The following is a 21,977-nucleotide window of genomic DNA, read 5'->3' on the forward strand; positions in this document are numbered from 1 at the left end:
CGCCAGTCTGGTGAAATGAGATGGGAACGTGGTGTGTTTATCCATCACCTCTGCTCCCAAGCACCTCACCCCTCACATGTGGGCCTCTGCACCTGTAGAGCAAGCAGCGATCTGCAGGGATGCACTCAGACACAGAGCACTGAAGGTCCCTGGCATTACGGCGTGGTGAGGGGCAGAGCAGATTCTGTTCCATAGGACACTGCCCATTGGGCCTGCTAGCTACATGTAACTGCAGCAGCCTGGGGGCACTGCTTTCCTCCAGCTCTGCAGCAGTGTTTGGGGGACGTTTGCATCTCCCACCTGCAAATCCTTGTCCTACACCAACAGTCTTATGATTTGGGGGTGTGCGGCACAAGACACTGCAGTCTGCCAAAAACCAGTGCCAGGATGCTGCTCCCCTGAAGGACCATAAATTAGGGCTTCTCAGTGTAGAGCTCTCCAAAAACTCTCCAGCATCCCTCATGGCCAAATAGTGAGGCTCTGGGCACGCTTGGGGTCTCCATGGTCAGCACATCCCCTTGCTCTGCTGTCTTTCCAGTGAGGTCCATCACTTTGGGAGAGCTTTCAGCTGCTTTGCAGCTGATGAGATTTGCACATATGGTGAGGATGGCACGGGGGAGGCAGCACCCAGGCTGTGGGGAGGGATCCCAGGAGGAAAATAAGCGTTCCTGCAGAATGCCAGCAGGGAAGCAAGCAGATTCCTGCATGCACTGGGCTCATGGGAAGGGATGGGCTGGCTCTGTCTTTTTCTGAATGGTTCTGGGCTCATTTCTGTGCAATTCGGTGCAAGAGAAGTGTGCTCACGCTGCTTTGGGGTGGCTCTGTCAGCTGCTGTCCACACTGTTGTTACAGCTGTGAACTGATGACCCTTGTCCCGGGTGGGGTGAGAAGTGCTACCAATGTCCAGCACAGGTTGGGAGAGCCGAGAGAAGGCCCTGACATTCCTCCAACCTCGCTGTGAGCATTGGGCAAGAGCTGACAGGGCAGCTGGTGCCTGAACCCTCTGAACTGTGTTTCGTCACCACGGCCAGGAGTTTCTGGGGCTGCTGGCTTCCACTGCTGTGTGCACATATAGCAAACATCCCCAAGACACTGCCTACAACATGCAGGTTGCAAGAGGTGGAGGAATAGGAAAGCTCTGTCCTACTGCTCCTGGCATCTGTGGCTCCATTCCCCACTGTGCATGGCCTCCCTTTGGGGATGGAGGACAAGGCCATCTGTCTGTCCCTCCCTGTGCAGATGCTGCACTGAACCATGCCCAGGGGGTGTCTGTCCCTGCCTATGGCACAGGGCTGGTACGGGTCCTGCAGGACCATTCTCAGTGCTGTTGTAGCAAAGCTCAGCATGCTGCAGCTGGTACCTGTGCCCTGTCCCACTCCTCTGCTCGTGGGACAGTTTGAATGCTAGAAGGCAAGAGCATCATGCCAAAGGGAGAGGTCCAGGCTGAGTGTGACGCAGGCAGTGGAGGGTGGGAGCCCCTCTCCATGTCTCATGGGGCGCAGATGGGTTGGGACAGGCTTCTCCTGTGTGCGACCGGGGCTTGGCTGCCTTGGTGTTAGTGGTGTAATGTGGCACGGCAGCACAGCAAAGAGGAAAGGTTCCTCGAGTTCAGGGAGAGCTGTGGGCGTCCCCTGAGGACACACTTGGCTCAAGGCACCCCTCAGAGACATGGCTTGGCCGCGGTGCTTGGTCTCTGACTCATTTCCTTCTGCTCACTGCAGGGAGCATCACTGCTGGGAAGCCAGTGTCCCAGGACAGAAAGATCACCCCCACGTCGAGAGAGCTCACCAACTCCAAGTCTCCACATGCCCCTGTGCCCGACCACCACCACCCCATCTCCCCCTACGAGCACCTGCTGCGCGGTGTGAGCGGGGTCGACCTGTACCGAGGACACATCCCGCTGGCTTTTGACCCTGCTGCCATCCCGAGGGGAATCCAACTGGAAGCAGGTACCTTTGGCGGGGGGCATAGTCATCTTGGGATTGTGCTCCAAAACCTAAGGTTATGCCAAGCAAAGGCACTGCTTTTGGTTTGGTCATGGTGGATGAGATACCTCCCAGAAACCATTCCCTGGGGAGCACCACATCATTTCTCCATCCTTCTCTCTCCCAGCCGCTGCTTACTACCTGCCAAGACATCTGGCTCCAAGCCCCACGTACCCCCACCTCTACCCCCCGTACCTCATCCGGGGGTACACGGACACGGCCGCCATGGAGAACCGACAGACCATCATCAACGACTACATCACCTCGCAGCAGATGCACCACAACGCCGCAGCCACGGCCATGGCGCAGCGGGCAGACATGCTGCGTGGCTTGTCGCCCCGAGAGCCCTCGCTCGCCCTCAACTATGCAGCAGGTCCTCCCTGTCCGGGAGGGTTTGGGGGTGTTCCCACGTTTTGGGAGCTGGGGCCAAGTAACAGTGGCTCACTGTCACCCTGACAGTGCTCTCGCTTCTCTCTCCAGGAATCATTGACCTGTCCCAAGTGCCACACCTGCCCGTGCTCGTGCCCCCCACCCCTGGCACCTCTGCGACCACCATGGACCGCATCACCTACATTCCCGGCCCCCCCCAGACCTTCAGCAGCCGGCACAGCAGCTCCCCACTCTCCCCAGGTAATGCTGCAGGTTGCTTTTCCCAGGGGAAAGCGGTTGGGCAGGACTCCTTCAAACAGTTCATGGCCATGAGCATGAGCTCGGCATGCTGGGAGACACTGGGGATCCCAAATCCTTTCCCACCCAGCGACCAGCACTCTCTCACACCAGCTCCTTCAGTTCTGACTGTGGGGAGCTTCATTGCTTTTCCTCCCCTTCCCCAGAGTGGCAGCTAGCAAACAGCTTTATGAAAGGTCAGACCCAGGAGATGGCACCAGGACAAGTACTGCATGATTTTCCTGGGCTGTGTCACACTGGTCACCCCAGATGTCCTGCTCCAGGTGACCTTGGATGGAGCTGTCTCTTATCTTCTGTGCAGACGCAGCCATGTGAAGGGCAGGCAGCATTCCCTGTGGGGAGTGACTCTGTTTGCAGCCCTTTCACTGCCTTTCTGTTGGGTTTCAGGAGGTCCCACACACTTGACCAAACAGTCAGGATCATCAGAGCGGGAACGAGATCGGGAGCGTGAACGTGAGAGGGAGCGTGAAAAATCCATCCTAGTATCCACCACGGTGGAGCATGCGCCCATCTGGAGACCTGGTAGGCTGGAGGGGGAGCTGGCAGCACACCTCGGGGCCTTGCTGGGTGGAGGTGGGGTCGGGACTACAAAACGAAGGGCTGAAGTCCTTGGCTGTGTTTGCCCCCAGGTACAGAGCAGTCCAGTAGCCGTTCCTCCTCGCACTCTCACAGCCACCAGCACTCTCCCGTCTCGCCCCGCACCCATGAGACCATTCAGCAGCGCCCCAGCGTGCTCCACAACACGAGCATGAAGATCATCTCCTCAGAGACCCCCACTCCTTCCGTCCTGCGGTACGTCCCCACGCGCCGTCCCTGCCTCTTGCCTCGGGATGGATGCGGTGGCTCATTAATAAGCACCTCATGGGCACCTTGGAGATGCACAGGGGTACAAGGGTTGTTTTGGCCTTGTCCCAGCAGGAGCACGCTGGGACTCATACGAAAGTTGCGATGGGGAGAGGGGATTATGAAGGTCTCTGGGCTTGTCCCATGGGCTTTGTTCTCTCTGGTCGATTCATCCAGGCCACATCAAGTATCCCATGGCCAGCTATTCTGGCAGGCACCTGGTTGGCAGAGGCTTCATCTGAGCTCCCTCACGTGCTCCAGCATGTGCCACCTCTGCAACCCACGTCAGGCAGTTGGAGCTCGATGATCCTTAATGTCCCTTCCAACCTAAAGCCATTCTATGATTCTGTGCTCAGAGCCCACTGAGGATCACAGCCAGACAGTGCCAGTCCTTGGCCAAGCACTCCCCTTTACCACATTCTTTTCTCTGACCTTTGCTCCATCACCTTTTGCCTTGCAGATCCTCCTCCACCACTACCACGTCGCCGATCCGCTCTGCGGCCTTCCCCTCGGCCTCCACCCTGCGCTCCTCCATCGGTGCTGCAGACGGCTACGCAGCCATGCTGGACCCGGCTGCCCTGCAGAAAGAGGCCTCGAGGGCACGGGAGGCAAAGGCAGAGCGAGCCCAGACCGACAGCAACGTCTTCACCTCAAAGCTGCCCAGCGGGGCTAGCCTCGAACAGTCACCTTCGCCTATTAAAGCCATGGAGTCAAGGCCTTTACCTGCCTCCGGACCTGGTTCTTCTCATCACTATAGCAGAGGACAGGGGAAAAGCCAGCAGCACCACCACCCTCTGGACCAGCAGCACACAGCCTCGGGCCCTGAGCAGCACAGTAGAGAAAAGAGTCAAAGTAAAGCCTTTTCCGTGCAGGAACAGGAACTCCGAGCACTCGGTAAGAGCACCACGACAATGGCCAACTTCATAGATGTGATTATGATGCACCAAATTTCTTGCAATAAGGGGCAGCGAGAAAGAGGCTTGCTGAGTAGCAACTCCACTAGCAATGGTAAGCCATCAGAGGGGAGGGGCCAGAGAGCTGTGGCCTGAAACCAGTTTTATTTCTTATTTTGTGTTGTACATTTTGGCTGTTGGCTTTGTCGGCTCCTGAAGTGTGCTTGTCCCTCTCCTCCCTGATTGTTACGTTAGTGCAGTCATTATCTGTGCATGTTTTAGGGATCTTCCCTTCTCCCACACTTCCCAGCCAAGCCCTGTTTTGCAAATGTCATGCAGTTCCTGGTATTGCTTTTCACAGACAATAGCAATTTGCTAATTCTGATTTCCCCACCATTAGAAGTTCCCAGGCAGTCTGTAAGAAACAGTTGTGGGCAATAAATCGAAGGAGCAAAGGGGCAAAGCAACCATGCGAGCATGACGTGGCCGGTGGCCACCCAGCACACACATCCTCACTCATGCCGTGCCATCGGGATCTCTGTGGGCTGCAGCATTTTGAGGCTCTGTCTGGGTCTCCTCGCTACAGCCTTGAGAGGTGGGAGCTGCCAGCACCCTCTGGCCCAAAGAAGACATAGGGAGGGCCGCTCTGGTGAGGATGGCTCATTCCACACCTGTGCTCTTCCTGGAGCAGGACAACACGAGGCGTCCCGCTGGGGCTGGGGCAGTGTGTCAGTGGGGCAGGGTGCGCCTGGGCACCGCTCAGCGCTGCGGGTCGCTGGCCAGCTCCGCCTGGAAGGGGCGGTTTCTAGGAATGGAGCACAAGGAGGGTGAAGGTCTGTAGGGCAGAAGTAGTGAGCATTGCCCAACCCGCCGAGCTGGCTGGAGGAACAGGGACCTTCTCCAGGTCCTTAGCCCCACTCCGTGGAATTCTGACCCATCTTGCCTCGGTTTCCTCTCCCTGTTGAGAAGTAATGTTGATTCACTGCAGATTGGCACATTTTGAACCTTGAGTCTCTTCAAAATGTTTAAAAGGCAGAGAGAGGTCAAAAAGTACATTTCTGTATTTCAGGAGGTGGGCTCAGGGGGAAGAGCAGGAGTCAAACCTGCAGGGGCTGAATCTGGGTCCTGAGTCTTGTGCTGTCACTGAGAGCTGCATGTCCAGCTCTGCAGGAATGAGATGTGGCTGCAGACCCCACTGGAACAGGAGGCCAGGGTTCAGCCAGACCTGGTCCACCTTTTTCTTCCCTCTTTGCTGAATGCACGACTGCCCACCAGTGACCACGCAGTGCTAGGGAACAGCTAAGTGACTCCAGTTTTAACACCTTTCTCACCTTTGTCCAGGCTTTCATGGTGGATACAGCCCTGACCGGATCGAAGCCGTGAGTCCTGTCAGCTCGCCCAGCCTGTCCCACGAGAAAGGGGCCAAGCTGCTGCAGGACGTGGAGAAAGGGCACGGGGAGCACGACCCAAGGCAGAAACAGCAAGGTGAGTGCAGGGGCCCGGTGCCGTGCTGGGATGGTGTTCAGCCATCAGGGAAGGGGACACAAGTGTCAGTCACCTCACTCCAGCTCTGCTCTTTGTGCCTCCTCCAGCCTCTCTGAAGGCCTCGGGCCCTGAAGCAGCCCACCTGCAGCACCTCCGGCAGCCCGACGGCCCGCAGCCCCAGTGCCAGCCCCTGCAGTCCAGCCAGAGCGTCAAGGGCATGAACCAGCGGGTGGTCACGCTGGCCCAGCACATCAGTGTAATTAAACTCATTTTCTCCTTCCCCTGGAGGGAGGAGGGAAGAGCCGCATCCGAAGCTTATACGAAATATATCTGGTGGGAAGAGCTGGGAGTGATTCTAGAGACTTGGTGTAGGGCCGGAGAGAGCAGAGTGCATTGGGTGCATTCATCCCAGGTCCTTGTGTCCCAGGCTAGCCCACTGCAAGAGCTACTGCTGGTAGGAGGCAGAAGTTACATCCCTGCAAGGCCATACCAGCCTAATTTCCTCCTGCTAGCCCTTAGCTGACTCCTGCAAAGCAAGAAGTAAAAAACAACTCTGCTTCTGACTCAAGGATTTCTCATTCTAGGAGGTCATCACCCAGGACTACACACGCCATCACCCTCAGCAGCTCAACTCCCACATCCAGACCCCGGTGTATTCCTTCCCTGGCGCTGCATGCCCTGTGCTGGACCTGCGCCGCACCCCCAGCGAGGCGTACCTGCAGCAGCAGGAGCATGCAGTGGCCTCCAGGATCTCCCCACAGAACGAAGGAGGCAAAAGGTGAGATCAGAGAGTTGAACCACAGCAGGCACAGACGGGTTCTGCCAAGCAGTGGCTCAAACCAGGGCTGCCCTTGGTTTCATGGCACTCCGGTAAGGGTAGGTGTAGGGCAGGTGTCGGGCAGGTGTCATTTGGCACTGTTGGATTTATATTCCCCTGTTGGGGCTCACATGGATCACTTCCTTCTGAACTGGACATTTTTCCCAGGCGGTGCCCCTCCGGCCATCCATGTAGTCCTAGAGATGCTCTTGGAGTCTGTCCGTGATCCCCTTCCCAGATGGCTTTTAAGTGGGAATGGACCTCTTAAGATGACACCCTGCCCGGGCAGGGATGGCTGGAGCAGGTTGGCCGTGGCCATGGTTGGTTGAGTTTTGAGTATCTCCATTGATGGAGTCTTCACAACCTCCCTGGGTGTCCTGTCCCAGTGTTCAAGCATCCTCACAGTCAAAAAAGTGTTTTGTGTTCGAGTTTCACACATTTGGGTTTGTGCCCACTGCTTCTTTCTGCTGTCTTTGTCCTCAGTCCCTGGCACTGAGCAGTGACCTTTGAGACCACAAATGTTTCCAAAAAAGCCCACAAAGAAACATGCTTTCCATTGGTTCAGAGTAAATTTTACCTTCATCATTCTTAGTGATTCTGGTTGCTTCAGGCAACACTTATTTCTTTTAAAGTCACTGCCAAATCATGCAGATAGCAGCACTAGAAAGTCTGATGAAACTGGAAAAAGTGAGAAATGTGAGGATAGCGTCTGTCCTCCCACCCTAGCGTCAGAGTTCAGTGAAACCCAGGTGTGTCCAGGAAGCAGAGAGGTCTCCAAATCTACAGTTCCCTGTCAGTAAACGTCATTATTTCCCTCAGCTCTGCGTGGTCTTAGAGTTGGATTTGTAACATTAGGGGAGAGAGCCCAGCCCTGGCCAGCCAGAGATGAAAAAAACTGAGAAAAAGAAACCGCAGAAAGAACAAAGACGTAAATTCCCAGAACTGCCCATGAGGAATTCCTCATGGGCTTAACCCCGGCCACCTCCCAGGCTGCACTTGGAGGGCTGCGTCCCCCCGCTGCCCCACACGGCCCCACCACAACCCTGCAGCGAAGCGGACAGAGATGGTGGGTGCTGCCCTCCTGTGCATTAGCAAATATGGTGGAGGATCACAAGCTGTGTCCCCAGAGCATTGATGTCCCACCCAGAGGATTGTGTCCCTGCAAACGCAGGAGCAGACAGATGCTGGGGTTGAGCCCCGGGGCTGCTCCCTCGCATCTCCTGGGATGCTGGGGGCATTGCTGCCTGGCGTGCTGCCTGGAAATCTGGGCCACATCTCCGCTCAGCACTGCTCAGCACGTCTGCGGTTCGGAAAAACGCCCAAGCTGCACTGCTCCGAGGGCTTGTGTTAAACGGTGCCGTGAGCCCACGAGGGTGGGGAGCTTGGCTTCATTCCTGCTGTACTGCGAGCTATTTTAGTCCTTCCCCATCACCCCATGCGGAGACTGAGCGTGTTGCAGTGCACTGATTGCGTCTCCCCATTGCCATCCTCAGGTCCCCGGAGCAGAGCAAAGCCTCGGCCGGCGGCGGGTCGGACAACTGTATCGAGCCCGTGTCTCCACCAGACGGCGTGGGAGAAGCGGAGCACGCCAAGAGCGCCACGTACCCGATCCTGTACCGCGAGGGCGAGCAGCTGGACCAGAGGTACTGCGCAGCCAGGGGTGCGCTCATCCCCATGCTCACCTCCACCCAGAGCACGGCCCCGTCCCTGGGCCCCATCCCTGCTGAGCTGGAAGCTGTCTCCTGTTTGCAGCTCTGATAATCATACAGCGGGGCCAGCTGGCTCCCACAACCCATCCGCAGAGCTGGCCTCTGCGCTGCTCCTCCTAGGACATGGCCACGCTCCTGCACGCTGCTCAGCACCGCAGCCTGGCTGTGTCCCCCTCCTGTCTGCTGCTGCATCCCAGGGGCTCTCTTCAGTCCCACCTGAAGCATCTTTCTGTAGAAACCGACTCCCTGAATGTTTGGCTGAGCAGCAGATCTGCTCTTCGGGAACTGATTTTTTGGTCTGAAGAAGGACGTGAATTGGGCTTGTTTGTTGCAGGCTGGGAAGAATTAGGGCAGAGATTTTTTCTTGCAGACAGAATCAATGTCACATCCCAGATCATCGTAGAAAGGTATAAGGAAAAGGGGATTTTTGGATATGAGGAGAAAGTTTTTTACAGTAAAGGCAGTGAGACACTGGCACAAGTTGCCCATGGAGGTGGTGGGTGCCCTGTCCCTGGAGACATCCAAGGTCAGGGCATGGGGCTCTGAGCACTGATGGAGCTGTGGGTGTCCCTGTGCACTGCAGGGAGTGGGACCAGATGGCCTTTGGGGGTCTCTTCCAACTGGAATGGTTCTATGATAGGTTGGGTATCCCAAATATCTCAGGAGCCCTGGACTGATGAGGAGGAGTGGCACTAAGGGGAGAGGCTGCTCTAGGTAGGATATTGCAGAGGTTTCTGATGGCCTTTTGCTTTGCAGGATGGGGTCCAAGTCCCCAGGAAACAACACTCAGCCTCCAGCTTTCTTCAGTAAGCTGACAGAGAGCAACTCTGCAATGGTGAAGTCCAAGAAACAGGAGATCATCAAGAAGCTCAGCACGACCAACAAAAATGAGACGGAGTACAGTAAGGACATGGGGATCCTTATGTTGGGGCATGAGGGGAAAAGCCTGGAGGACACATGAAGCAAAGGAGGTTTGGGGAGGAGTGCTGCTGTGTTGCAGGCTGTGAGTTCCCAGCCAGCTCTCTGCATCATGCTGTGGTTTCTTGCGAAGTGCAAGTGCCGAATGCTTTTCAGTGCATCTGGGGAGGTGATGAGAGCCTTCCCAGCTGCACATCTCCATGCTGTGGGGCTATCAATCCCACCCTGTGGCAGCGCCAGATAACCTCAAGAGGAAGGAAATAACGAGCTGAGCATGGAGGAGACGCAATTGATATGTTAATGAATGGGCAGCCAAGCTGAATCCTTCCTCCTTGAGATGCATCTCCCCCAAACGTTACTTTAATCCTTACGTCAATATTGGTATAGCTCTGTAAAACTAACCAGGCTGGCTTGTATTAAAAATCCAGCCCATTCATTAACCACTAATAGAGTAGATAGGATCATAATTTAATTTAGCCCCGCATTATACAGTCAATACTAATTCAATTTGAATCCATCTTACAACAGCTGCTCTGGATAAAAGTGACTGAGCTGTCTCGTCTCCTGGATGATGTTACCATGAGCCAACAGTTTTGTTATGCCCCTTTGGGGACGCGTGGCTGAACCCCATGACCTTCCACACTTTTCCTTATCAAGGGAAAATATACAGAAATAGGAAACGCCTCTTATTTGATGAGAATTTCTGTTATTTTAAGGAAAGCATTATCCAAGTCAAATAGCTCAGCTAAGAGGGAAAATATTGATGTAACGTTTCTTCTCCTCCTCCTCGCCCTCCCCACTGCCCAGACGCACTCTCTGGGTATGGAGGATTGGAGCCTGTGGGAATCCCATAGGCAGGAGAGGGTTTAACTTCATAGAGCTCTCAATCCTAAGGGCTGGAGGGAGGGAGTGCAGTGCTGGGTCTGCTTCTCTGCCCATTCCCACGATGTGGCTGCTGGCCTTCAGACAGAGCTGCCCCAGGGCTGGGAGCTGCTGTCAGCCCGGGTGCTGCTGTGGGACACGAGCTCTGGCCGGCTTCATGGTGCCAGCGCAGCACTGCTCCATTCTGAAGAGCTTCTTTGTTTCTCCCCAGATGTTGGGCAGCCTGGGACAGAGATTTTCAATATGCCAGCGATTACTGGAGCAGGTAACTCTCACACTATGTCTGTACCGTGCCTCATTCCATATTGAGCTCACAGCAGTCCAGAGCAGGAAGACAGGGAGACTGGAGCATCTCTGTTTTTCCTTCTGCAATAATGCCAAGCGTGGCATTGCTGAGGCTGCAGCCTTGCTGCCCTCCATTGCTCCCTGCTGTTGTGTGCAGTGTGACTCCTCCGAGAGCTTTGCAGAGGGTGAGGAAGAGTCAGAGCCGTGCAGGGTTGAAGGGCAGTGCAGGAGCTAGACTGGAGGTCTGTGAGCTAACCAGGGGTACTGCATCCTTCCCAGATCTGCACCTGTGGCTTCTGTCCTGGCCAGGAGAGGAAGAGAGAGGGACTGAAGGCAGTCCTATAGGGTCAGGCAGTGGGGGCTTCCCGCACGTGGGATGGGCCAGCCCGAAGGAGGAAGGTGGCATGAAACCTCGGCCACCTGCTTCTGGCATAGCTGCAGAGAGGTCCGTGTGGGCACAGAATGCCAACAGGAGAATCCTCTGCGTGGCAGCACCCAGCCCTCGCTGTCTCACCTGCCCAAAGGCAGAGGTGGCTGCACTCCCCCAGCAGCACTGCAAGGAGATAGGGCTCCTTGCTGCAGTCCTGTGACACAGCCGTGGGGCCGGGCTGCTCTCCCAGGGCTGTGATGTACTGCTGGGGCAGGAGGCACATCCCATAGGTGCTGTGTACCTGCCCCTGTCCCGTGGGGATCCAGCCCTGCCAGCAGAGCAGCTTTCTCACAGGAATCCCCACTGAGGAGTATTAAGTAATACTTAATAAACGACTGACATCTCCTACAGTAGAGGATGCCTCCAGGTTGTTCTGTTTAATTATGAGGAGGAATGACCAAATTTCTCCCTGCCAAGGGAAGGAGCAGGGGGTGCCACGCTTGCTTCTGTGCTGCCCTGCCACAGTGCCACATCCCAAGCCCAGGGCTGCGGGCATGGACTGTGGTGCAGGAGGGCAGTGCAGTGTGGGACCACTCTCATGTGGGACCTGATGGTCTGCAGCAGGCAGAATTCATGGGGTGAAGCCCAGCGTCCCGAGAGCGTCCCCTGGTTCCAGCTGCTCATAAGCATAGGGGGGTCTGGAGGGGGGCCATGGGAACACCCTGCTCCTTTCCAGGGGTATGAACCCCCTGGGTCAGGGCGAGCTCGGGGCTGTCAGGGGGTTCCCTTGCCGACCTGCTGTTCTTGTGTCTGTATTTTGCCCTTGCTTGTTCCCTGTAACCACCGCGTTGGGAATGACGGTCGCGTGGCTGAGCCTAGTGCCCTCTGGTCCCTGCGCTGCACTATAACTGCATGGCTTCTGACACTCACTGCCACTCGGACACACACCTTGCCTCTGCAGCCTGTCCCGCAGCCATGGCCAAGCTCGGGGCGGGGCCTGTGGGGAGGGTTGGGGCGAGGAGGGACAGAAGGACCCCCCCCCCCGCCCTGCGGGCTACGTGCCCCTCTCCCACCTCCAACACTGATGCCAAATCTGGGCAGTTCTTTCCAATCCAGTTTTCATGTTTTTTTCCAAGTGCCCCCTCTTCCTTCCCATCTCTCTCTCCTTGGGAAGCCCCAGCCTCCAGTTTCTCCTCACAACCATATTGTATCCATACGTGCATCTGTGCGGACTCCCCGCCGCCAGGCACTGAGCCAGGTGGGAGCGCAGCCCCCTCCTGCTGCACCCCGTGGCTCAGCACAGACCCTTCCCCGCTTCCTCTGAGCCCTCAGCCCCATCCCAGCCCCTTCCCCTGCCAGGCCCTGGGGCGGGACGGAGTGGGGAGGAGGAGGAGGAGGAGGAGGGGGGCCAACACGCGTTGCAGAGCTTTACAGAACAAGATGACAACATTTGTTGCTTTGCGAGAATGTGCTGACTGTTTGTTTCTTCCCTCCTCCCTTGTCTCCTTTCTCCCCTTTCCCCGTCCCCCCATCTTTCTTCTCATTTGGCTCCCCCCACCTCCCGTCCCCTCTTTCCTCCCCCTCCCGTATCTCCCAGGGCTAATCAGTTGTAGGAGCCAGTCGGTCCAAGAGAATTCCAGTACCAACATGGGGTTGGAGGCAATAATTAGGAAAGCCCTAATGGGTAAATATGACGAGCAGTGGGAAGAGCGCTCACCTCTCAGTGCCAATGCTTTTAACTCTCTGAATGCCAGTGCAAGCCTGCCCGCTGCTATGCCCATAACTCCTGCTGATGGACGAAACGAGGACGTGCGCTCCTTGCCAGGTCTGCAGCCCTCTCCACCTTCACTCTCTCTGTATTATTAATTCTCAGCATTTCTGTTTCCCCTTTTGTGGGTGGATTTGTTTCCCCCCCCGTTTTTGTTCATTTTGGTTTTCTATTCTCCCCGCCCTGGCTTCAAGCTTTGTGAATTCGCTGATTAATCCCGGTCTTGTTTGATGTTCATTTAATAGTCTCGGAAGGTGCTGATGCTTTCTCTAAACCACTGACTGTGCTCCTTTCCCCGTTCGTTTTTTTTTTTTTTAATACCTCCTTTTTTTTTTTTTAATCATGTAAAGGAGGTTTATGGGGTGGGAAAGCCAACACCCAAAAGACCAAAGCAGTCAACAAAGAGCCACCCCAAACTGTCCATAAAAGCCCATCCTATGCCCATGCAGCAGGAGGGAGTGCTCAGATCCAGCACTGCCTTCCTGGAGCTGGGCTCCAGAGCTGCTGCAAGCCATGGGTGGGTGCAGGGGGACACAGGGCAGCGCCACAATTCCCTCCTCACCATGGGCTCAGGGTGTCAGTGCTGAGATGGGCAGTGTCTGGAGCAAGAGAGCGAGCTCACACACAGAGCCAGAAGGGACATATGGGGATGCCATCTGAGAGCAGGGCTGGGGCACACTGAGCCTTAGTGCCTTGGGGGGTGTGCTCGGTCTGCACACCGTCAGCTTGGGAAGGGAGCCCCAGTTGGTTTGGGGCGTGTGTTTGTGCCCTGCACACACAGGGGCTCAGTGGTTGCTGGGGCAGCCTCCAGCCCAGCAGTGCGAGGGGGCTGTGCCCTGCCCAGCTGGCAGCAGGCGCTCCGCAGCTTACTGCAGGCATGCTCTCTGGCTGCTGCATGAGCCCAGCAGCTTCTCCCACCTATGCTTCCCTGCGCCCACTGAGGTCTGCCCGGGGCAGGTGGGGTGGGACAAGAGCCCATCCGTCCCCCTCTGGGAGCTCTGTCCTGCTTAGCTGGGCTAACATCCCCAGCACAGAATATCCTGTCCTCTAAACCTTTAAAGTCTGGCTGGAACATGGCCAGAGATTGTGCTGTAAGGATGGATTAAGGACCACAGGAATGAGGGACTGCAGCACTATGTAGCTATGGTGTCCCTGGAGCTCCCATTCCCCGGCACAGGGTGAGCTTGCCTCCTGCCACCAGCACCTTGCAGGCTTCAAACAGCGCGCGGGGCTGGGGAAGCGCAGGGGGGTGCACGCACTCTATGCCCAGTTCCCCCCCAGAATCCATCGCGGCCACATCCTAGCAGGGCCAGCTGATGAGCAGGCACTTCTCTTTGCAGCAGGAGGGGGGAAGCCAAAGATCGCCGCCAGACCCAACAGCCGCAAGGCCAAGTCCCCGGCGCCCGGCCTGTCCTCTGGCGAGCGGCCGCCGTCCGTCTCCTCGGTGCACTCAGAGGGGGACTGCAACCGGAGGACGCCCCTCACCAACCGCGTCTGGGAGGACCGGCCATCATCCGCAGGTAGAGCATGAGGCGAGGGACATGTCCCCGAGGTATCCCCATCGTCCCACAGCGCTGACCCTCTGCTCTCTGCTCCCACGCAGGCTCGACGCCGTTCCCTTACAACCCGCTCACCATGCGGCTCCCCAGTGGGGTGGTGACGGCGGCCCCGGCTGTGCCACTGCCACAGGGAACACCTGGCGGGCAGCACCACGCCTGGGACGAGGAGCCCAAGCCCCTGCTCTGCTCCCAGTACGAGACCCTTTCGGACAGTGAATGAAGCGAGCCAGGGGCAGGGAGACGGCGACCAAACCGAAGGCGCGGGGAGCGAGCGAGGTGCCCAGGGCCCAGCCCCGCTGGCTCTCATGAGCAAAGACGCAGGAGCAGAGCTTTCTTTTGGTTTTTAATTTTCCTTTCATTTCCTTCCTCTCCTAACCAGCCAGTTTGGTGGGGATGATTTTTCTTTTTTTTCTCCTTCTGTTTTTTTTTTTGTTGTTCTTGTTGTTGTTCTCAACATCTGGAAACATCTGCATCCTCTTCAGTCTAAGAAAGAAAAAAAAGAAGCCTTAACGAGACAAAACCCAAGGATCCCATCTTCGTCCTCGCCAGCATTGCTGGGCAGTGACCCCGCACCCCGTGTCCCGGGGCTGCGCACACACAGACGCTCTGCTCCATGGCGCCAGGCGAGGGGCTCCGTGGGGCCATGCCACGGAAACACAAAACCCTGAAACGGTTTAACAACAGGAAAAAAAAAAAAAAAAAAGGATTTAAGATGCTTCATAGGATTGAACCCGGTTTGGTTTCCCTCGGCAGATCGGAGGGTGGGAGCTGCCATCCCCACCGCGCAGGACGCGTCAGCTCGATGCGCTTTGCACGCAGCTAGGGGAGCAGGGAGGGCGTGAAGAGCCATTTCTGAGAAAATTGCTGGTCCCTTCAGTGGCAGAGGGCCCGGGCTCCATCGGAGTGGGAAGGGATTCTCTGTGCTGCCCACAGATGGGCTCGGTTGCTTTAAGTGCATTGTTTTCTGAATGGTGAGAAAAGGCAATTGTAAATTGTATTGGTCTACAGGGTATATTTTTGATACCTTTGGTGAATTATGTCGATATTTTACGCAAGGAAGGACTTAAACAAAACACAGTATTACATGCTGTAAAAGAGGTTCTGTTCTTACACGCAGGCTTTGATGTGTTTGTCCATTGTATGGAAATGTTTTAAAAAAAAAAAAAAAGAGATGGTAACAGTGATCCATCAAAGTCATCTGTAAGTCAGGAGAATGTATAAACTTAGTTTAAAAAATACTCTTGCCATGGTTGCAGGGCCCCCATGACACACACCACTGCTGACTCAGCAGAAAGCCTTTGCTGGTTGCAGGCATTGGTTCTCCAGAGCCCTCCAGAGCTGCCGGGTGCAGGGCAGCACAGCAGGAGGCCAGCGGGGCAGGGAGCTCGCAGGAGACTTTAAAAAAGAAAAGGAAAAAAAAAATTTTTATTGTATTTTTGTGATACACACGAATGCTCTACTTTACATTATTTTTTTCATTCCATGATGTTGGATCATATCTGCAGTTACATGGTTAAAGAACAAAAATATTAGACTTTTTTTCATTCACTTCTGCTTTCTCGCTCTGGGGGAAAAAATGGCAAAAAAAAAAAAAAAAGTATTAAATGCTTTGCATTCTATACGCTAGAGGAAACAAGAGCACGGCACAGACTTCCCGCAGCCCGCAGCAGCTCTGACCCGCCAGGCAGCGAGCATCGCCCGGTCACCTCTCCATGGTTCTTTCTTTTCCCCCTGCAATGATTCTGATTTCAAAGCAAGAGAATGACAGTGTTTGTTGTTTGTTTGGGACATGGGTTTTTTTTTTTTCCCGTTTTGTTTCTTTTTTGTTGTTGTTTTTGTTTTTTACAATGTACAGGTTTTTAATGTTCATCGATGTTTGTGTCTTTTCTGTTGTGCTTTTTTTTTTTAAAGAAAAACAAGACAATGCACAACGATGTGGAAGTGTTTCCGTTCCCAGGTTATTGCTGCTGGTATCTCCCCGGCTCTGAGACGTAGAGCTGACAGAGCTGATGTCTGGGCATAACGCTATTAAAGTGTCACAGATTTTTCTGGGAAAAGTCCAAATTCAACCCATTTTCAAAACCGCCTCTTTAACCTTTTCAGAGAGAAAAAGAAAAAAAAAAAAAACACAACAAAGAATAAAGTTACCACTTGGCACAGTAGTGCTGCTTTGGTGTCTTGAAGAGAGGCTGAGAGAGGCGCAGGCCACTGCAGGTTTTGTGGTGCTGGTGGATGGTGGGCAGCCCTGGGCCTTGCTGGCTGTGGCTCCAGTGCTGGTGTTGGCACTGGGAGCAGAGAGGGATGCAGTGTGGAGCTGAGGTTCTTCCTCGCCTCAGTGTTTGTGCGGGCGGCAGCAGGCAGCCTTTGGGTTGCTGTCATGGTGCTGCCATCCTGCTAGAGCACATTCTGTCACATCCCCTCCTGCCTTTTACCCAAACTGTGGCTGTGGCCGGCCCTGCTGCCACCAGGGCTGGCTCCATGGGACATCCCATGCCCACCCAAGGAGAGCTGGGGCCTGGGCCTGAGGCACACCGCCTCAGCTATGTCATGTCACCCCACCTCCCGAGGAGGCCCTGCAGCCTGGTTGTTCTCATTTTCCCTTTGTGTGCCCAAAGCAAAGGTGCTGGTGGGGCTCCCTGAGAGCCCACAGCAAGGGTCTGTGGTGCTGCGGAGGGCCGTGAGGCGTTGGTGAGGTGGCGTCCGCCATTTTGGGGCTGTTGGTTTGCTGGGCTGAGAGTGTCCCCAGCTCCAGGCAGGGGACAGGAGCAGCAGCCCTGGGGCAGTGTGTGTGGGGTTGGCTTCACTCAGGGAAGCTCTCCTCCCTGCCTGCTGCTGTCTAGGTGCTTTCTGTCCCATCCCTGTTGTCCCTCCACAGGCCCCATCTGGCAGCGCATGGGGACACATGGGGCAGCAGCAGCCCTGAGCTGCTTTTGGTGGAATAGGGAGCACCCAGCTGGAAATTAATTAATTTGGGCAAATTCAGTGAGTTTACCACATGCTGGGAAGGAGGTGCATGGCCATGCAGAGGGACAGGCCATGGGGCTGTGTTTTTGGAAAGTGAGGAGCTGCCCAGGCCATGAGCACTGCTGCCCTGCCCTGCTGGCCATAGGCTCTGCTGTCCCCCACTTTTCCCCCAAATTGCCCACGCAGCGTGGCTGCAGCCCCTACCACCTCCTATTCCCCCAAACTCCATGGCAGGTTCTTGCTGATGTGTCCTTGTGCTGCTAACCACCGTGCATCCCCATCCTGCAGTCAAGGAGGAGGAAGGTGTGTTAAACCATCAAAAAAACCCCAAACAACCCAAGTTTAAAGGTAACGTTAACCCACTTTGCAATTTGTACAAACAAATTATTGAGCAATTTGTTATTTGAACTGTACCGGGGGAGGGAAGGAGGGAAGGATATCTATTTTTTGTGCGACCAAACTGTGCATAGCTGTTTTGAAGTACGCTGTATGATAGACAGGGCTGTATATAGAAACCACGAGGTGTAAATATTTACCCAGCTTGCTCTGAAGGGGAGATGTTCTGCTGCTGAAGGTGAAGGGCTTGTTCACTGTTACTTTGCTCAGCACGCCCACCAGCAAGCAGTGTGGGCAGCAGTGGCCGAACACTGCCTGACTGTTGAAATAATAAAAAAGCAAACAAACAAACCAAAAAAAAAAAAAAAAAAAAAAAAAGCTTATTTGCCAGCAAAATACAGCTCTCCTGCTTCTTTTGCATGCGTTAGGCCAGGAAGAGCGAGTTGGTGGCATGGCATGGGTGATAGTGGGGCGGGTGGGGGACCCTGCAGCATTGCAGTGCAGCTGGAGGTGCCAAAAGCAAAATGGGCTGAAAAGGAGGGAAAAGGATATTGGTGACTGTGCAGCATCACCAGCCCCATCTGCCCCCTTGGGACACACATGCCTCTCCCTCCAAAACAATCAGCCTGAAATATCTTGCTCAGCCCTAAGAAGAGGGGTTCTCCTCTTGCTCTACTTTCATTTTGTTTTAATAAGCTACTGTCTGCAGCTCCCCAGAAATCAGCCCGTTATTTACTGGATACACCCTACCACAGAGGCTTCTTCCCTCTACCTTTCATGCCACAGACTTGTTTTTGTTGGGTTTTTGCAGGGGAAATGGAAAACCAGCCCAAAACAGCCCCCTGGAGCTTTGTTTGGGAGTGGGGAGGGGGCCAGGGTCCCAGGGATGGCTCTGGCACTTAAATAAATGCCACAAAATGGACACCTTGTCTTTGATGGTCTTTGGATAGCAGCCAAGGAAAATACTGTCCCACTGTAATTGGGAAAAAAAATAAAATAGATGTGATGGATAAACCCTCACAAGCCCTGTAGGGAATTATTGGGGAAGCTAATTAGCTGCTACCTAATTAACAACTGTAACAGAAGCACTGGTAGCTGTTTGCTGGTCTGGATTACTTTACCCCTGATATCAATCCTCTGGGTTTTGGTTGACTTTAACTGAGGCTGCAGCCATCAGCCTCCCTCCCATGTCTACACCTATGGGTTTGGTTTTTGGCATGAGTGGTTTGGGATTTGGGGGTATTGCGGCTGTTTGGAGCTCGCAGTTTTGCGTTTATACCTCAGAAATGGCCCAAGGAGCAAAGAGCCCTTGGGCTGTGCTGCTAAGGGGCCTGGAGGAGGTGTTATGTCATAGTGAATGGGGACAGGCTTCTCACTGTGATGGCAGGGCAGAGCAGTATGTCCATGTATGGTTATATGGAACTTATTTCATTGGAGGAATATTACTTGGCTGTGCACCTGGGGACCTTCAGCTGCCTTTTCTGGGACTCACAAATTGTTTTACAAAAAATGATCCCATTTTCCTCCTGAAAGGAGCAACAGCCTTCTCTGCTTACAGGCATAACGCACAGCATTTTTGGTGCTTAAGCTCTGTAGTGGAAATGCTAAGTCACAGCTTGAAGCAGTGATTGAGCACCTGGTGGGAAGGCAGGGCTAACCCAGGAGGGCTCAGGTGTGTGCAATGCAGCAATGCACATGAGTGACCAGAAGGGGGTGGAGCCAGGATCCACCCCTTCCCAGACCTCATTTAAGGGCTGGCAGTGGAGGTAAGGGGATTTTGCTGGAGATAAGGGGATTTTGCTGGAGATTGCTGTGTACTTGAGGCCTTCTGAAAGTAAGTAGATTCTTTCCTTTGTTTCTGTGCCCTGGGCTGTTTCATTTGAGCAAGTGCTTACTTGCTATAGCTTAGGACCTTGCTATTCTTGTGCTGTTGCTGTGCTTTCCATTGCATTACAAACCTGAAGAGGCTGTTAGGCTGCTCCAAGCTACAGATTGCTCCTGGGCTGTGTGTGGTCCTTGTTGTTTCATATGCGTGCCTGGGGCTGTGTGGTATCCTAAAGGCTCCTGTCCCTGTGCTGGGGAAGGGCACTCAGGTGTCCAGAATCCCAGCCCACACCCTGAGCCACTTCCACCAGTTCCATGCACGTGCCTTTAGCAAACTGAGTGATGCTTATGGGAGAGCTTATGCTGGCTCCTTTGGTATAGGGATCCCTAAGCCCAATAATGGTGTTTTGTTGAAGTTCTGGGAAAGCTTTGCTCTGAAGGCCATTGGAGTAAGTTAATAAATAGCGCAAATTGAAGCAGTGCTGCTCAGCTTCTCAAATCAGGTTTCTGGCGGTGATGAGGTCTGACAACCGTTGCCCTCATCAATAACTCACACTGATGTCGACAAAACAGAAGGTGAGAAATCTCTGAATTCAAGGCCAAAAACTTATGATTTAATGGTGGAAAACTTTAGGCCTACTTGAAAAGCTCTCACATATGGAGAGGAAAATGAAATGGGACGAAAGCAGATGGCTTTGAAAACCAGCAAAAAAAAAAAAAAAGTCAGAAATCCAGACTTGGATTTTGCTTTGGTGGCAGATAGGGATTTTGGAGGGGGCGAGGGAAGATAGAAGATGGGCCCTGGTGGCTTTGCCCTGGACAGGGCTGTGAAGGGGCACAGAAGCATTGCGACCTTCTGCTGATGATGAATTGATGTTGCGTTATGATTGAGGGGTTGGTGATATTTTTTCTTTTGGAAAGAATTAAGAGGAAGATATTTTTAGCAAGGCCAGGCTGAGTTAGAAGAACAGGGAGGAAATGAAGCGAGACAGACGGAGTCCTTGCTGCATCTCTGCACTATGCTCCTGCTTCTCCGCTGCCCTGCTGTGACAGGGAGGGATGTGGCACCCAGCCATGAGTACAGCAAGGTAAATAAGGAACAGGTGAAAACACACCATTATATGATATAAAAGTGGTGTTAACACAAATCCCAGCGCTCCAAGGAAGGCATGGGCTGGGCATGCTGTTGGCCAGAAAAGTCATCAGCCACCCCTAGGATCCCTGCAGGAAGCATTTTGTGCTGTCCTGACAATTGCAATCTAAGTTGTTATTCATCAGCTCTTATGATTTGCCACAGAATTATGTTCTCAGATGCAGAGAGCTAAAGAGCTGGCTCGGCAGCTGATGAGATGTAGGCTGGGAAGTGGCTTGGAGGGAGATAGAGCAGCTCTGGGTGTGGTGTGTGGCTCAAATTGGGGCAGGGGGAGTTCAGGCTGATCCTGTCTGGGCCACGTCTGTCTGGGGAGGAACTGTACTTGTAACAAACTTGGGAACGGATGATGGACCTGTGCTGTGCTAGGCTGAGCACTGAAAGGTGAGGCTTTCCCCTTGTTAACCCTTGTGAGCGGTGAACAGGCAGAAAGAACCGCCCCCAAAGCTCCTGCAGCCCGGGGATGGATCCCACCACCCGCATCGCGGACAGGAGCAGTGGCCATGTGTCACTCCCACTCAGTGCCTCCCTCTGTTGGGACTGCTGTGATGTCTCTGGCTGTAAGTGCACAACCTGTGGTGGTGCAGAGTGCTGGAATGGGGGTGAGCTCCATCTGGAGAGTGCCCTGCTTTGAAGTTGGCACCGTGCGAAGCTTGGCGGGGCACTTAGAGGAAGTAGGAGCTGTCAGGGAACACTGATCTTTGGCCAGAGATTTCTGCTGGCCTTTCCCAACTTCTCGTATTTATTAGTCATTTGCAGTCTCTCTGACTGGACACATGCTCAGTTCAGAGCAAACCCTGTTGTGGTATTTACTGAGGAGATGCCAGGGATCAGGAAGCACCGACTGCACTTGCTGCAGCCGTGCTAATGATAGCGTATTTTCAGCTGTCATGAGCTGCTCTGTGAAAGGCAGGGGATAGATGCACAAGGCTTGGCCTGGCTCTGCCCGTCATCCAGGCAGCGTTTGCTGCTGCTCATTTGTCCTGAGCTGTACAGAAAGCAGAGCGTCTGCCAGAGGTCAGAGCAAGGAGGCTGGCCTGTGCCTGGAGCTGGGCACCAGCTGGACCCAGTCAGGTCTTTTCTCCACAGGGTGTTAATCCTGGGCCTTGGGTTAGGGCCATCTCCAGTTTTTGTGGTTTTGGAACAGAAAAAGAGCTCTATTCTGTTCCACAAACCCTCATGCCCTGTCTCTGTACCCAGATGACAAGGCACAGCCATTTCAAGTGATGCTGGCTCCTTCGATGAGAAACACATCCAGCTTCCCCATCTCATCTCATTTTTAACTTACCAGGATACATTCAGTCCCCACGGGCTGCCAGAGCATCCTGCTGCCTGTCAGACTGGAGCTGCCTCCTGCACCCACTGGGGAAGGAGAAACCAAGCAGCAGAAGTTGCTCCTTTGTGGAGGGGAACAGCATTTTTATTAGGTCCAGATGTTCCTTTTTGCCCCAGGCCATGCTGGGAAGTAAAGCAACGTGTTAATGTTGGCTGGGAGAGCTTCG

At 54.3% G+C, this 21,977-nt stretch overlaps 1 protein-coding gene and 1 long non-coding RNA gene across 18 annotated transcripts in view; one reads left to right on the forward strand and one right to left on the reverse strand.

Annotated features, from left to right (window-relative positions):
• NCOR2 (nuclear receptor corepressor 2) overlaps positions 1–16,363 on the forward strand; it is a 168,190-nt gene extending 151,827 nt beyond the window's left edge. For 11 of the 17 annotated variants that reach the window (XM_021412549.1, XM_021412554.1, XM_021412553.1 and 8 more), the window contains 15 exons: positions 1,722–1,949; positions 2,113–2,358; positions 2,466–2,615; positions 3,060–3,194; positions 3,302–3,464; positions 3,976–4,409; positions 5,750–5,893; positions 6,001–6,149; positions 6,478–6,671; positions 8,204–8,353; positions 9,176–9,321; positions 10,431–10,484; positions 12,472–12,699; positions 13,983–14,162; positions 14,246–16,363. In XM_021412549.1, coding sequence (XP_021268224.1) covers positions 1,722–1,949; positions 2,113–2,358; positions 2,466–2,615; positions 3,060–3,194; positions 3,302–3,464; positions 3,976–4,409; positions 5,750–5,893; positions 6,001–6,149; positions 6,478–6,671; positions 8,204–8,353; positions 9,176–9,321; positions 10,431–10,484; positions 12,472–12,699; positions 13,983–14,162; positions 14,246–14,421 — 2,777 coding nt within the window. In that variant the 3' untranslated portion in view covers positions 14,422–16,363. The remainder of the gene's footprint in view (positions 1–1,721; positions 1,950–2,112; positions 2,359–2,465; positions 2,616–3,059; positions 3,195–3,301; positions 3,465–3,975; positions 4,410–5,749; positions 5,894–6,000; positions 6,150–6,477; positions 6,672–8,203; positions 8,354–9,175; positions 9,322–10,430; positions 10,485–12,471; positions 12,700–13,982; positions 14,163–14,245) is intronic. The other 6 variants (XM_021412559.1, XM_021412565.1, XM_021412567.1 and 3 more) reach the window with 3 other exon arrangements.
• Positions 14,615–19,330, reverse strand: LOC110406314. Its single transcript, XR_002443413.1, has 3 exons — positions 18,781–19,330; positions 17,702–17,820; positions 14,615–14,684 (listed from the first exon to the last, which is right to left on the reverse strand). It is a non-coding gene; the product is annotated as an uncharacterized LOC110406314 (long non-coding RNA).

This window comes from Numida meleagris, chromosome 14 (assembly GCF_002078875.1).
Source record: "Numida meleagris isolate 19003 breed g44 Domestic line chromosome 14, NumMel1.0, whole genome shotgun sequence".
Lineage (NCBI taxonomy): Eukaryota > Metazoa > Chordata > Aves > Galliformes > Numididae > Numida > Numida meleagris.